General features: G+C 47.4%; 1 protein-coding gene across 2 annotated transcripts in view; it reads left to right on the plus strand.

The window, feature by feature from the left end:
- The first annotated feature begins 10,111 nt into the window (after positions 1-10,111).
- Dpy19l4 (dpy-19 like 4) overlaps positions 10,112-16,026 on the plus strand; it is a 62,460-nt gene continuing 56,545 nt past the window's right edge. Inside the window, exons 1-2 of one of the 2 annotated variants that reach the window (XM_069991085.1) lie at positions 10,112-10,221; positions 13,587-13,700. In XM_069991085.1, the coding sequence (XP_069847186.1) occupies positions 10,206-10,221; positions 13,587-13,700 (130 nt within the window). In that variant the 5' untranslated portion in view covers positions 10,112-10,205. Of the gene's footprint in view, positions 10,222-13,586; positions 13,701-16,026 lie in introns of those variants that run through there. The other variant, XM_069991086.1, reaches the window with a different exon arrangement.

Below are 16,026 nucleotides of genomic sequence, written 5' to 3' on the forward strand. Positions count from 1 at the left end.
TACGTGTAGCAATTCGGAAGAGTAGGCCGGTCACCTTTCGCAGCTCGGAGTGGCCCACCTTCCACGTCGGGTGGCGGGCAGAAGGAGCCGTGGATCTTCACACCGTCCAGAGGGTGGCCAGTGTGGATTTCTCCCCAGACGCGAGGCCGCCCTGGCCAGATGCACACGCTCTGAGTCGGCAGGACCCTTGCTTGGATAAAAGCCTTTTCACTCCGGCCTCTACCACGCCAGGGGCCCACAAAGAGTGGCAGGGAGGCCACGAGGAGAGCCCATCCTCCCGGAGTTGTCCTCCCCGCCCCCGTGTCAGTTTCCGACACCTCCCAGCCCCGCGGCGGCGGGAGCGCTGGGGGGAGGGCACGGGGCAGCCGCAGCCCCCGCCGCCCCCCGCCGCCCCCGCCGCCGGGTGAGGGAGACTCGCGGAGCACCTGGGGCGGCGGAGGGGCAGTGGCAGGGACCCGAGGGCGGCGCCCGGGGCGGTTCCCGCCAGTGCTGGGGCCCGCGGTACCGCCCTGCGCCCCACGGGACCCCCTGACGCCACGGAGAGCTTTTGCCACGAGTGACTAATACAACTGGAGGACCCAAAGTGCCCGGCTCTCTGACACCCCTAAAGATGTGATTCATCTCCTAGAGTGTTCTGTTCACTCACCAGCCCACCTGGGACGTCGGCAGCGGCTGCTCCAGGCGCTGAGAGGGTTCCGGGGGTTGTCGGGCCGCCTACCACTGACCCTGTTCTTACTGATCGCGCGCCCCAGCCCTGACCGGGACCACAACCCACAACCCACCCGAAGGTAAGGTGAGGCTCCGGGTCTCTCGCCGACCCTCAGGGCGGGTCGCAGCGCAGCAGCTCGCAGGCCCACGAGTTTGGCCAGAGCAGGGCAGCCTTCTTAGAAAGCATGGCGGAGGCTGATGGGCACACACCCCAGGATCCCGAGGCGCCCGGTCATTCGCGACTCAGGCCGCACCTGATATTAAAGGAAAGCTGCGGAAAGGACACCGAAGGAATGAGAAAAGTTCACGAGACATGGAGGAGAAAGTATAGAACGGTAGAGAGACTAAGGAAGAGAAGCTGGAAAGAGAGGGGGCCGCGGAAAGAAAGGTCAGGGGAAGGGGAAACGCCACGCCGGAGAAAGACGGGCGGAGTGCACACAGCCCGAACTACAGGCGGAAGGCGTCGCCCATCGCGATCTGGCAAGGGATAAAGGTTGAAGATGATGGCCAACGGGGGCAGTACGGAGAGACCAGTGTGTTTAAACAGGACACGGCGAGAAACTGCCCTAGGAAATCAAGGCGCAGGACTCACGGGTCTATGGCGGACGGGGTTCGGTCCCCCTCCCCGAGCCCAGGGTAACTCTCAAGAGGGGAGGGACCCCAGTAGATTTTTTAGTGGATACCGGGGCTCAACATTCGGTTCTACTCGAGCCCCGGGGCCAGCTATTTGGAAAAGCTTTCTGGGTGCATGGCGCTACCGGGAGGAACCAATACTCAGGGACTACCCGAAGCACAGTGAACCTAGGCGTGGGCCGCGGATCCCACTCGTCCATGGTCAGCCCAGAGGACCCCTACCCCCTAATGGGGCGAGACTCGCTCTCCAAAATCGGAGCTCAAATTCACTTCCAGCCGGGCGGGACTTCAGTTCTGGAAGACGAGTATCGCCTGCACCAGCACCCGCCACCACCAGATGGCGACATAGGCTATTGGCTAGACGCTTTCCCTGCGGCCTGGGCGGAAACGGGGGCGTGGAGCTAGCCAGGCACCGACCGGCGGGTGCGTGGAGTTAAAACCGGGGCCCGTCCAGCTAGGGTCAGACAATACCCCTTGCCTTGAGAGGCCAGAATGGGAATTACCCCCCATATCCGGTGTCTTCTGGAATTGGGTGTGTTACGGCCTTGCCAATCAGCCTGGAACACCCGATTGTTAGCGGTCCGCAAACCACAGCGGGTTCAGGACCTGAGAGGTAAGTAAGCGAACTAGGGACCCGCACACCCTCCTCGGCCCTTCACCGCCCTTTATCGCCGGAGCGCCAATGGTATACAGATGCTTTCTTCTGCTTGCCCTTGGCCCCAAAAAGCCAGGATCTGGGGCTGGGAAGGTGGCTCAGTGGTAGAGCGCTTGCCTTACATGCCTGAGGCCCTGGGTTCGATTCCTCAGCACCACATAAGCAAAAAGAAAAAAGCCGAAAGTGGCGCTGTGGCTCAAGTGGGACAGCGCCCAGGCCCAGAGTTCAGGCCCCACAACCGACCAAAAACAAACAAACAAAAAGCCGACCAAAAACAAACAAACAAAAAGCCAGGATCTGTTCGCCTTGGAGTGGGCGGACCCCGAAAAGGAATTAGCGGACAGCTCACATAGACAGGATGTAAGAGCCCGCCCACCACCTTTGAGGAAGCCCTCCGTGAAGATGCGGGTGAGTCCGCCCCAATCAGCCAGTGAATGATCCACTGGAAGCCGCGGAGAGCCGCGAGGAATGCTAGGAAAGGACTAAGGCCTTGCTCCAGGGGCCGGGAGACCACGGGGACCGAGCTCAGCCAGAAAAGCTCAGATCTGCAAGCCGGAGGTGAGCTACCGGGGGACCTGTTAAGAGGAGGCCAGAGGTGGCTAACTCAAGCCAGAAAGGAGACCGTGCTCAAAATCCCCAGACCCCAGAGCTTTGCGGCTTTTGCAGGCTGTGGATTCCTGGGTTCGCTGAGCTAGCGAAGCCTCTCTGTGCAGCCACGATCAACAGTGGCTCTGGACTGATGACAGGGGAGCGTCCTTCGAACAGATTAAGAAGGCCCCTACTCGGGCTGGGAAGGTGGCTCAGTGGTTCGATTCCTCAGCACCACATAAGCAAAAAGAAAAAAGCCGGAAGTGGCACTGTGGCTCAAGCGGTAGAGCACTAGCCTTGAGGTGAAGAGCTGAGGGACAGCACCCAGGCCCAGAGTTCAGGCCCAACAGTTAAAATAACTAAGAAATCAGATTGCCTTGATTTGTCCAGGAATCTCAGACCACCCTGACCGATTACCTCGAGCTGTAATAAATGACTCGTGCATTTACAACAGCGAGACATCGGGGAGGGCTTCCTGATGGTCTTTGTGTGTGTGTGGGGGGGGGGGGTGTCTATGGCCTGGTACTTCATTATTAGAAGAATTACACTAAAGGTGGAAGGGTTAAGCACTTTTGTCTGAGGTGGCAGGGTGAATTCTTGAGTTGATCATAAGTTATAAAATCTATCAATGATAAATACATTCAAAATACTGGCCAAACAACCCTAGTGGTAAACCACCTCAGGGCACTCATTGCACATGTCCAGTCTGGCTTTGAACCTCGACCCTCAGATCTCAGCCTCCTAAGTAGTGAGGATTACAGGCCTGAGTCACCACCACCCTGCTTCAGTCACTTTTTTATGCTTAAGTACATGTAGTTATAGCCAGTTAGGTACAAAATTTACCTGAACATAATTTTGTCTGCTTCTGCCATCCACTGGACATATAGTGCTATAGGCTTTTCACAATCTGAATCTTAGCCAAAGAGTGCAAACTCAATATTCTAACAGGAACTTGAAAAGAATGATGGAGGCAGGGTGCTGGTGGCTCATGCCTGTAATCCTAGGCTGAGATCTGAAGATCATGGTTCAAAGCCAGCACAGGCAGCAAAGTCCATGAGACGCTGATCTCCAATTAACCACCAGAAGATTGGAAATGGTGCTGTGGCTCCAAGTGGCACAACACTAGCTTAGAGCTAGAAAGCTCAGGGACAGCACTCAGGCCCTGAGTTCAAATCCCAAGACTGAAAAAAAAGAAAGGTTCTCAGAGTTTTGCCTGACAAGGTGGCTCAGTGGTAGAGTGCTTGCCTAGCATGCATGAAGCCCTGGGTTCGATTCCTTAGTACCACATAAACAGAAAAAGCCTGAAGTGCCACTGTGGCTCAAGTGGTAGAGTGCTAGCCACGGGCAAAAGCTCAGGGACAGTGCCCAGGCCCTGAGTCAAGCCCCAAGACTGTCAAAAAAAAAAAAAAAAGAAAAAAAAAGAAAAAAATGATGGTATGGGTAGGGGTACTATGGGGATTGAACCCAGGGCCTTGTACATGCTATATAGGGCTTTATAATTAAGGTACATTGTCACAGCCCCCCCCCCTCATTTTTTTCTTTCTTTCCTTCTTTTTTTTTTTTTTTTTTTTTGTTATGGGGCTTGAACTCTGGGCCTGGGTGCTGTCCCTGTGTTCTTCAGCTTAAGGCAAGCGCTCTACTGCTTGAGTCACAGTGCCACTTCCGGTTTTCTAGTGGTTTATTGGAGGTAAGAGTCTAATGGATGGAGCTGGGAAGGTGGCTCAGTGGTAGAGTGCTTGCTTTGCATGCCTGAGGCCCTGGGTTCGATTCCTCAGCACCACATAAGCAAAAAGAAAAAAGCCAGAAGTGGCGCTGTGGCTCAAGTGGTAGAATGCTTGCCTTAAGCTAAAGAACACAGGGACAGCACCCAGGCCCAGAGTTTATGGACTTTCCTGCCAGGGCTGACTTTGAACCGGGATCCTCAGATCTCAGCCTCTTGAGTAGCTAGGATTACCGGCGTGAGCCACCAGCACCTGGCCCCCCCTCTTCTTTTTTTCAGACAGGGTGACACTAAGTTGTCCAGGCTAGCCTCAGAAATGTATTCCTACCTCAGTCTCTCAAATAGCTAGTAAGACATATACAACTACACCAAGCCAAATAAAAATCCTATCATGATTAATTCTGAATTTTTACTGTATTATTTTAAAAAAATGTAACTAGGTGCTAGTGCTCACATGTATAATTGAAACTACTCAGGAAGTTGATACCTCAGGGTTGCAGTTCAAGGCCAGCTAACTGCAGTTCAAGTTGGCTAGATTCCATCTCCAAAATAACTAGAAAACAGCAGGGACTGGAGGCATGGCTTAAATGGTAACACGCTAGCCTCACAAAGACAAGGACCTGAGATGGAAAGGAGTCTGAGATTGGAAGAATAGTGTACCAGGCTAGCCTGGGCAGAGAAGACTATGAGACTCCATCTCCGTGGAAGGAAGCAATGTGGTGAGGTGTGTCTGTGATCCCTGACATGATGGGAAGTCTATACCGAGGTAGATCACAGTTCAGGCATGAGCACCACCCAGAAAGCCAGACTCCTAAAAAGAAATTGAAAAAAGAACTGAGAAACAGCTGGATCTTGCCAACCTAGCAAGTGTTAGGTCCTGAGTTCAAATCCTCAGCACTGCTTTTTTAAAAAAGTATATGAGTTAGCTGGTGTTGATGGTTCACAACAGTAATCCTAGCTACTCAGGAGGCTGAGATCTGATGGTCGAGGTTCAAAGCCAGCCTAGGCAAGAAAGTCTGTGAGACTCCAATTAACCACCAGAAAAACAAACAAACAAAAAACAAGTTGAGCTGTGGCTCAAAGTAGTAGAATGTAACCTTGAGCAAAAAAAGCTGAGGGTCAGTGCCCAGGCCCTGGCTTCAAGCCCCACAACGACAAAAAGAAAAAAAAAGTATGATTATTCTCAAGATTTGAGGGCTTGTTGGGAGGTTCTAGTAGGAGAGATCAACTCCTCATATACCCTAGACTGAATGCAACTTTGGGAGAGAGACGTGTGGAGAGTGAGGAATAGGATGCCTGTCAGCCCAGCAATCAGCCAAGTCAATTCTGATGATCAATAGAGTGACAGATGTTGCCATCAGATCTACCTCACATCCCTCAGGAGTCATCTTTAATTATTATCACATCCTGGTTGTCATTATGTATTGTAGATTTAATTGGCAGCTGCTTTTCTTGTCCTCCTTTTCCTCCTCCCCCTACCTCTTCCATTTGATGGAATAAGGTTTGAACTCTAGACCTTATGTGGCTTGTTTGGCTAGTGCTTTACCATTTGAGTATGCCTCCAGCCCTAATATTATTATTATTATTATTATGGCTAGTTACTTCGGAGATGGAGTCTAGGTTTGAATTGAGGTCTGCTAAATCTCAGTTTCTTGAGTAGCTAAGGATTTAGGTATGAGCCTGTGGCACCCAGCTAGCCAGTAATTTTTTGGTACATTTTCTTTGAACATTTTAATTTCCATTGCTTTACTTCATTTAGTACTCCTAATCTACATTTTCTTATTTTAATTTTAAAATAATTTGTTTTTAATTGTTAATATATTTATAGACTTTCAAGTTTACACTGAGAAAGAAATTTAATCCAATTTTATCTGATGTCACAAAGGAAAATAACTTTGGAATTTCATAGTTCTTACAAATTCTTAGAGACATAACTAAGTACATATGAAAAATGTTAATGCTGAGCCACATTGAAGAATAGTATCTTCCATCCAAGTTTACATGGTCCAATTAACAGCTAATCTAAAGACTTTTTTTCAGTGCTGGCAACTGAATCCAGGGCTTCACACATGCTAGGCAAGCATTGTATTTCTGAGTTTACCCCAGTCCTCTTCTGAAAACACAGAATATTTCACATTGTTCCCTGACAACATCCACTGCTTCCAGATTCAGCCTTATCCTTTTTGAAGGTGGCAAAAAAATCATACTGCTCCTAGAATAGTTTATACATGAAACTGGGAAAATGTGGTATGTTTGGGGTTAGTCCAAGTGGAGCAAAGAGTATACATTTTGGATAGGTACCTAACATCCCATTGGTTGCTTTGGCAAAACTGTCAATAAAATTATCATCTGAAAGCCAGGCACTGGTGGCTCACACCTGTAATCCTAGCTACTCAGAAGGCTGAGATCTGAGGATCAAGGTTCAGAGCCAGCCTGGGCAGGAAAGTCTATAAGACTATCTCCAGTTAACCACCTGAAAACCAGAAGTGGTGCTGTGGCTCAAGTGATAGAGTGCTAGCCTTGAGCTAAAGAGCTTAGGGACAGCGCCCAGGCCCAGAGTTCAAACCCTATGACTGAAAAAAAAAAAAAAAAATCAACTGAAGACATCTTAAGGCTATGTGTCTACTAGCCATGCACAGTACTACCTGGAAGCTACTTGCCTTTGGGAATTATAGATTGACCTCCTGAAAACTTACCTATAATGACTGCGGCAATGCAACATCTTGAGCAGTTAAGAGTTTTGCCTTTTTAGATAAAGAATATATTTTCTAGGGGCTGGGAAGGTGGCTCAGTGGTAGAGTGCTTGCCTTGCATGCATGAGGCCCTGGGTTCGATTCCTCAGCACCACATAAGCAGAAAAAGCTGGAAGTGGTGCTGTGGCTCTAGCCTTGAGTTGAAGAGCTGAGGGACAGTGCTCAGGCCCAGAGTTCAGGTACCATGACTGGCGAAAGAAAGAAGGAAGGAAGGAAGGAAAGAAGGAAAGAAAGAAAGAATAAATTTTCAACAAGAAATGTCTTATTTCATTTATATCAGATCACACTGACTTGTGGATAGGCTATTCCACTCTTGTTATCCTTAGATTTGAGGGCCCAAGGGAAGTTTCTAGAGGTACACACAATTTTTTCTGTTGATTTCCATCTAATGGTTGAATGATTCCATTTCTCATTTTAAGAAGCTTTGCCCCCTTCTTAGTAATCTAGGAAAATTTACAAGGTAATCATGAAATTACAGCATGTCAGAATGTAGTGACAGATTATAATTTTAGCTTCTTGAGAGGCAGAGGTAGGAGGATCACGAGTTGGAGATTACTCCTAAATTAAGTAAACTCTCTCAAAACCAGTAAAAAAAAAAAAAAAAAGGTGCTGGTGGCTCAGGCCTGTAATTCTAACTACTCAGGAGGCTGAGATCTGAGGATCAGAGTGGAGCCAGCCTGGGCAGGGAAGTCTATGAGACTCTTCTTTCCAATTAATCACCAGTGGACCTATAGCTCAAAGTGGTAGGGTGCTAGCCTTGAGCAAAAGAGCTCAGGGACTGCACCCAGGTCTCAAGCCCCATGACAGACATAAACAAAACAAAGAAGCTTTTTAAAAAGGGGCTAGAGGTATGACTCAACTGGTAGAGCAGCTTTCCTCTGAGTGAGGCCCTAGGTTCAATTCTCACAACAATCATAATAAAACACTACAGTACATCTATTACCTCAAGACCATAGACTTGGAAAATACTGAGTTTTGATGTTCCATAAAAATGGGCTAGTCCATGTATAGGGTCCCTGTCATATTTTGTGGTTCTCCAGGCTCATTTTTTTCATTTCACAGCTTGACCTGTGGCCTTTTTTTTTTTTTTTTTTTTGTCGGTCATGGGGCTTGAACTCTGGGCTTGGGCGCTGTCCCTCAGCTCTTCAGCTCAAGGCCAGCGCTCTACCACTTGAGCTACAGCGCCACTTCCGGTTTTCTAGTGGTTTATTGGAGATAGGAGTCTCACGGTCTTTCCTGCCCGGGCTGGCTTTGAACCGCGATTCTCAGATCTCAGCCTCCTGAGTAGCTAGGATTACAGGCGTGAGCCACCGGCGCCCGGCCGACCTGTGGCCTTTTTTGGTCACTGTTTTTTGTTAGTGCAGTGCTGACTAAAGGCCAAAGACATATTTAGGTGCATGACATACTCAGTCAACGAAACATAAAAAAACTCTCCCCAAATATCCTAGCTTAATGAAGGTACTTTTAGGACAATCTTGCTGCTTGCTAAGAAAGAAACATCCATAATAGCTCAATGACTTCAGTGAATTCTATGCTTTCCCCCACCTCCAGCTCTAAAATTATTGTCATTTCTAAATTTACTACCAAGTAAGGTTGGAGAAACGGTCCTGGTGCTTGAAGTGAAAATATGGCATTACAAATGAAAACTGTTGTGTTGTGTAGTACCTATACACACTCTTCATAAACTGTATTAGTATCTTTTTTTTTTCTCTAAGGTAATCTAATCATAAAACGTTTATTTCACCATTTTTGGTGACCCAGAACCAGAACAAAACTTTTGTAATGATTAAGAGTTCTGCTGGCTGGGTGTCGGTGGCTCACGCTTGTAATCCAAGCTACTCAGGAAGCTGAGATCTGAGGATCGCGATTCAAAGCCAGCCCGGCAGGAACGTCCTTGAGACTATTATCTCTAATTAATTAAGCACCACAAAGCTGGAAGTGGTGCTGTGGTGCAAGTGGTAAAGAGCTAGCCTTGAGCTGAAGTGCTCAGGGCAGTGCCCAGGCCCAGCGTTCAAGCCTCATGACTGACAAAAAAAAGCTCTGCTAAGCCAGGTGCGGTAGTGAACATCTGTAATTGCAGCATTTGAGAAGAGGAGGGAAGAAAATAGCAAATATGAGCTCAGCCTGAGCTATACAACAAGACCAAACGAAAACAACAAAAACAAAGGAAGATAAAAGGAGCTGCACACAAGAGGCTCAGGCTTGAAACTTACTTAGGAGGCTGAGATGTGAGCATCACAGTTTGACGCCAGCCTGGGCAGGAAAGCTCAAGACACATCTCTGGCTCCGGAGTAGAGTGTTAGCCTTGAGCACAAAAGCTCAGGGACAGCGCCCAGGTCCTGAGTTCAAAACCCAGGACCAGCAGATAATTCTTTTTTTGGGGGGGGGGAGGGGGCCGGCTGTGGGCCTTGAACTCTGGGCCTGGGCCCTGTCCCTCAGCTCTTCAGCTCAAGACTAGCGCTCTACACAGCACCACTTCCGGTCTTCTGGTGGTTTACTGGAGATAAGAGTCTCACGGACTTTCCTTCCCGGGCTGGATTTGAACCATGATCCTCAGATCTCAGCCTCCTGAGTAGCTAGGATTACAAGCGTGAGCCACCGGCGCCCAGCTTCACACACAAACTAAAGAAAAAAAAGAAAAAGGAAGGGAGGGCAGCGTCCTCGGCCTGACCAAGGGTCCCGATCTGAAACCTCCGTGGGTCCGCAGCCCAGGCATCTGCTCGGAGCCCTGGGTCCCGTTCTAGACAACTAGCTCTGTGACTTGCTTTGCAATGGACTCGAATCAGGGGATCCCGGAAGGTGTGGCTGGTACTGGTCTTCGACTCGTGCGGTCAAGGGATCCGCCCGGACAGGCCCGCGGCGGAGGCCGAGCAGCGTCGCTTCCCGGAAGCAGGCGGCGCCACAACCCGCAGGCCCTGGTGCACCTCGAGAAGCGTTCCGGCTGCGCTCCGCTTCCGGAACCTTGGTTCCGGGGCCTCCATTGGTGGAGACACGGAAAGGAGGCGGGTCAGGAAGTGGGGGCGCGGCGGCCGAGAGCGGCGGCGGGCGCGGGAGCGGGTGCGGGGCGGCCGAAGGTTTGGCGACGAGGAGGGTGGCAGACTCCGGGCCGTGCGGGAACCGGAGGACCACCCGGGCCTGCGCCGAGACCATGGCAAAGGAAGAAGGTGACACTCGGAGTCCAGCTCCTTAACTGCCGAGGCCGGTCTGGGGAAAGGGGCGGTGGCCCCGGGGCCCAGAGGCCTGGGCTGCAGGCGGCGGAGGCAGCCGCGGAGCGGCGGGGCGGGCGGGACGGACGGAGGGACTTTGTGCATGATCTCGGGGGGCAGCCGAAGGAAAAGCCCGGAGTTATGTCTGCCTAAGAGGATGCCAAAGTGAGGCTTAAAATTGGAAGTTGGTAGCCAGAGAAAAGTGTGAACACACGTGTATGTATGTGTGTAAAGTGTGTATCTATGTGTATGTGTGGTGTCAGCCGAGGGTCATTAGCTGAGCATTAACCGAATAGGGAACGTGTAGAAGATGTTGATTTAGATCCAGAGTGTACTTATGAATATGGTAGTTTAATCAAAACCCTTATGTTTAAATATTAACCAAAACAAAGACCCTGGAGGAGGAGGGACTGGGGTACATAGAGGTAGGGATTTGAGATAAACATGCTAAGGTACATTGGAAGGGAATGGACACGCAGTGATTTACTTACAGTTGAGGGATAATGTCAAAGGGCAGAGCTTGGACTACACCTTGGGGGATGAAAAGGCTGAAATTTAAGGACGGTGGTTTGGAGTTAACTCCCGGCAGACAAATCTTATAGGCCCTTTTCTCCAGTTAACCAGCAAAAAGCTGGAAATGACGGTGTGGCTCAAGTGGTAGAGCAAAAGAACTGAGGGGGAACATAAAGCCCTAGGTTCAAGCCCCGGTATATACACTAACACAAAATACCTTACATTGGTCTATATATTTCACTTGTATCCTGATGTCATTTATATCTTTTATCATTTACACTCTTAGATATTCTGTATTTTCCAACTGAATACTCTTGAAATTTGAACTTCTAAAAAAGTTTTCTTGATGTAGTAGAGGATGGGTGGGTGGGTGTTCTTATATTTCCTGAATCAAATGTTGGAGTAAAGAAAGAAGTGACAGTCGGGCGCAGGCGCTGGTTGCTCACCCCTCTAATCCTAGCCACTCAGTAGGCTGAGATCTGATGGTCGTTGTTCAGAGCCAGCTCAGGCAGGAAAAGTCCGGATACTTTTGTTTCCGATTAACCATCAGAAAACTAGAAGTGGAGCTGTGGCTGAAAGTGGTAGAGCGCTAGGCTATCTTTGAGCAGAAATGCTCAGGTCATCACAAACAGTGCCCAAGGCCCTGAAGTCAAGCCCAATACCAACAAAGAACACACACATACACACACACACACACACACACAAAAGGAGTGACAAAACTTCAATAGAAGAGTGTTGGAAATTATATATAGTCTCTGGATGGACATTTGCAAGACATTTTAGCCCTACTATTTCATCAAAGATTGTTGGACCAGAGATGAAATTGCGGATTGTTTTTGTGGGTATATAACCATTTTCACTTAGTTTGGTTTTTCTTTTTTCTTTTTGGTCGGTTGTGAGGCTTGAACTCTGGGCTTGGGCGCTGTCCCTCAGCTCTTCAGCTCAAGGCTAGCGCTTTTACCGCTTGAGCCACAGCACCACTTTCAGTTTTCTAGTGGTTTATTGGAGATAAGAGTCTCAAGGACTTTCCTGCCCGGGCTGACTTTGAACTGCTATCCTCAGATCTCAGCCTCCTGAGTAGCAGTTTGGTTTTTCTTGATAGTGTTAAAAATGTAATCTTGTGAAGCCAGCCAGTGGCCTATACCTGTAATCCTAGCTACTCAGGAGGCTAAGAGCTGAGGATCACAGTTTGAAGCCCACCCAGAAAGGAAAGTCTGTAAGATTTATTTATTTATTTATTTATTGTTGGTTGTGGGGCCTGAATGAGGCCTTGGCACTGCCCCTCAGCTCTTCAGCTCAAGGCTAACACTCTGTTGCTTGAGCCACAGCGCCACTTCCTGCGTTTTCTGCTTATGTGGTGCAGAGAAATCGAACCCAGGGCCTCATGCATGCAAGGCAAGCAGTCTACCACTGAGCCACCTTCCCAGCCCTATGAGAAGTTTTTTTTTTGTCAGTCGTGGGGCTTGAACTCTGGGCCTGGGCGCTGTCGCTGCGCTCTTCAGCTCAAGACAAACACTCTACCGCTTGAGCCACAGCGTCACTTCTGCTTTTCTAGTGGTTTATTGGAGAGTCTTAAGGACTTTCCTGCCCGGGCTGGCTTTGAACCGCGATCCTCAGATCTCAGCCTCCTGAGTAGCTAGGAGGTGTAAGCCACAGGTGCTTGGTTCCTATGAGATTCTTATCTCCAATTAGACACCAAAAAAGCTGGAAGTAAGTAGAGTTGGAGCTTTAAGTGCTAGAGAGTTATTATCCTTAAGCAAAAAAATCCCCTCAGGAATAGTACCCAGGCTAGGGACAAAAAAAAAAAGAAAGAAAAAAGAAGAAATGGTGAAAAAAATTTATAAAACTTAGACTTGTCAGACTGGATTCACTAAATGTACAATTTTTTTTTTACTATAGTAGTGTTTAAAGATATATTAGTGAACATATGAATTTTCTTTGAAACTTTAAAAATACCTTCGTTTTACTCATTTTTTTAACACTAAAGCTGCAGAACCATCCATCTGATCAATAGCAACAGATTCTGCTATTTTGACTTATTTATTTAGATTTATATTTCACAGCCTTAACTCATTACTTAGAGAAAAGAAAAGCCTCCTTTCCAATCCTAAAGAGATTAATTCCTGTTTTTATTGTTTTGGCTAGTCCTAGGACTTGAACTCAGGGGCTAGGCACTGTCCCTGAGCCTCTTTGTGCTTGAGGCTAGCACTCTACCACTTGCGCCAAAGTGCCACTTTTGGCTTTTTCTGAGTAGTTTATTGGAGATAAGAGTATCTGGAAGGGCTGGGAGGGTGGCTAAGTGGTAGAGTGCTTGCCTTGCGTGCCTGAGGCCCTGGATTCGATTCCTCAGCACCACATAAGCAAAAAGAAAAAAGCCGGAAGTGGTGCTGTGGTAGAGCGCTACTAGCCTTGAGCTGAAGAGCTGAGGGACAGTGCCCAAGCCCAGAGTTCAGGCTCCACGATCAGACCCCCCCCCAAAAAAAAAAAAAAAAGACTTAGTAAAGACTCAGTATGACTTGGTTTAGATGATAAAAGTTAAGCCAGGTGCCAGTAATCCTAGTGACTCAGGAGGCTGAGATTTGAGGAGCATGGTTCAGAGCTAGCTGAGGCAGGAAAGTCTGTGAGGCTCTTAATCTCCAAATAAGCACCAGAAAACCAGAAATGTGGCTCAATGTGGCTAACTTTGACTGAAAAAGCTTAGGGACAGTGCCCAGATCCTGAGTTCAAGCCTTATGACTGACACACACAAAAAGCTAATCAGCATATGCAGATGATTTATGCATACATTATAATATCTCACAATTTTTAAGGACCAACTGTAGAACTGCGCCAAAGGAAAAAACCAAAGTCTTCAGAAAGTCAAAGATCTGCCAAAGAAGAGAAGAAAATCAATGACACTCCAATTCCTGAAAGAACTCCAAAACGTAAGTTACATAGATTTTCAGCTTTCTATTATTAGTACTAAAAATAGCTTAACTATATGAACTTTTTTTTTGTCTGGGGCTTGAACTCTGTACCTGGGTACTGTCTTTGGGCTCTTCAGCACAAGGCTAGCACTCTACTACTTGAGTCACAGCACCACTTCTGGTTTTCTGGTGGTTAATTAGAGATAAGAATCTCACAGACATTCCTGCCCAGGCTGGTTTTGAACCTTGATCCTCAGATCTCAGCTTCTTGTGTAGCTAGGATTATAGGCTTGAGCCATCAGCACCTGGCTGAACTACTTTCTTCGAAAATTTTTATTTATTTATTTATTTATTTTGCTGGTCATGGAGCCTGAACTCTGGGCCTGGGCGCTATTCCTCAGCTCTTCAGCTCAAGGCTAGCGCTCTACCACTTGAGCCACAGCACCACTTCTGGCTTTTTCTGCTTATGTGGTGCTGAGGAATTGAACCCAGGGCCTCATGCATACAAGGCAAGCACTTAGCCAACTTCCCAGCCCTTTTTTTTTTTTTTTTTTTTTTTTAATGATCGTTTGTTTTGCTTTATTTTGTGTTTTCGTGTTGGGATGGAACCCATAGCCTTGTGCATATTTGTCAAGTGTTCTGTCACTGAGGTCTGTCCCCAGCCAAATTGAGCATACTTGGAGATTAGTCATGTGGTTAACTTTTATTAGATTTTGATGTAAAACAGTTCCCATAAATCTCAGTGCTTTATGACAAATATTTATTGATGATTTGTGTTATGTTACATGTAGGTTGGCTTGTATAGTTTCACTTATCATGAAGGAACTGTCTCTATTTAGGACGTATTATTATTATTATTTTTTTTTTAGGATGTATTATTCTTAGGCTAGAAGATAAGAGCAAGGGCTGGGAATGTGGTTTAGTGGTAAAGTGCTTGCCTAGAATGCATAAAGCCCTGGTTTCAATTTCTCAGTACCACATAAACAGAAAAAGCCAAAAATGGCACTGTGGCTCAATTGGTAGAGTACTAGCCTTGAACAAAAAGAAGGTCAAGGACAGTGCCTAGGCCCTGAGTTCAAGCCCCAGGACTGGAAGAAAAAAAAAAGAGAAAGAAAATAGCTAGAATCATACAATAACTCTCAGAAATAAGAGTCTCATAGACTTTCCTGCCTGGCTGGCTTTGAAGCATAGTTCTCAGATCTCAGCCTCGTGGATAACTAGAATTATAAGCCAGTGGCACTCATACAGTGACTCTTAAGTTGCTGCTATAATGGCCGACTGTCACTTCTACTCTACCACTTGAGCTACAGCGCCACTTCCAGTTTTCTAGTGGTTTATTGGAGATAGGAGTCTCATGGTCTTTTTCTGCCTGGGCTGATTTTGAACCGTGATCCTCAGATCTCAGCCTCCTGAGTAGCTAGGATTACAGGCATGAGCCAACAGCACCCGGCCTAACTTTTTCTTGAACATTAGATATTACTCAACTGCACTCTATATTACTATTAACATTTATTTAATCTTTCTTTGTTTTTCTTTTTTTTTTTTTTTTTTTTTTGGGTCCGGTTGTGGGGCCTGAACTCTGGGCCTGAGCACTGTCCCTCAGCTCTTCAGCTCAAGGCTAGCGCTCTACCACTTGAGCCACAGCTCCACTTCCGGCTTTTTTCTTTTTGCTTATGTGGTGCTGAGGAATCGAACCCAGGGCCTCTTGCATGCAAGGCAAGCGCTCTACCACTGAGCCACCTTCCCAGCCCCTTTCTTTGTTTTTCTAAGCCTGATCAGCATTTTACAAATGAAGGATTTGGTCCACATAGAAGTTACCTGATTAGCCTGGTTTATAACTAACAACTTAATTAAAAGTTAGATCCTTTATTTAAAAAAAAAAAATTTCCCCAGGGCTAGGAATGTGGCCTAGGGATAGAATGCTTGCCTAGCATGCATGAAACCCTGCGTTTGATTCCTCAGTACCTCAAAAAGCCGGAAGTAGCACTGTGGCTCAAGTGGTAGAGTGTTAGCCTTGAGCAAAAGAAGTTCAGGGACAGTGCCCAGGCCCTGAGTTCAAGGACTGGCAAAAAAAAAAAAAAATCCAGTTGTGGGGCTTCAACTCAGGACCTGGGTGCTATCCCTAAGCTTTTGTGTTCAAGGCTGGTGCTCTACATCTTTAGTTATAGCTCCACTTTCAGCATTTTTTGTGCTTAATTAGAGATAAGAGTCTCATGGACTTCTCTGCCCAGACTGCCTTTGAACCACAATGCTCAGATCTCAGCCTCCTGAATAGCTAGGATTACAAGCATGAGCCACTTGTGCCTGGTTTACTTTACATTTTTAAACTGATCATTTTAAAAGA

Source organism: Dipodomys merriami, unplaced genomic scaffold, assembly GCF_024711535.1.
Source record: "Dipodomys merriami isolate MVZ:Mamm:240054 unplaced genomic scaffold, mDipMer1.0.p SCAF_4, whole genome shotgun sequence".
Classification (NCBI taxonomy): domain Eukaryota; kingdom Metazoa; phylum Chordata; class Mammalia; order Rodentia; family Heteromyidae; genus Dipodomys; species Dipodomys merriami.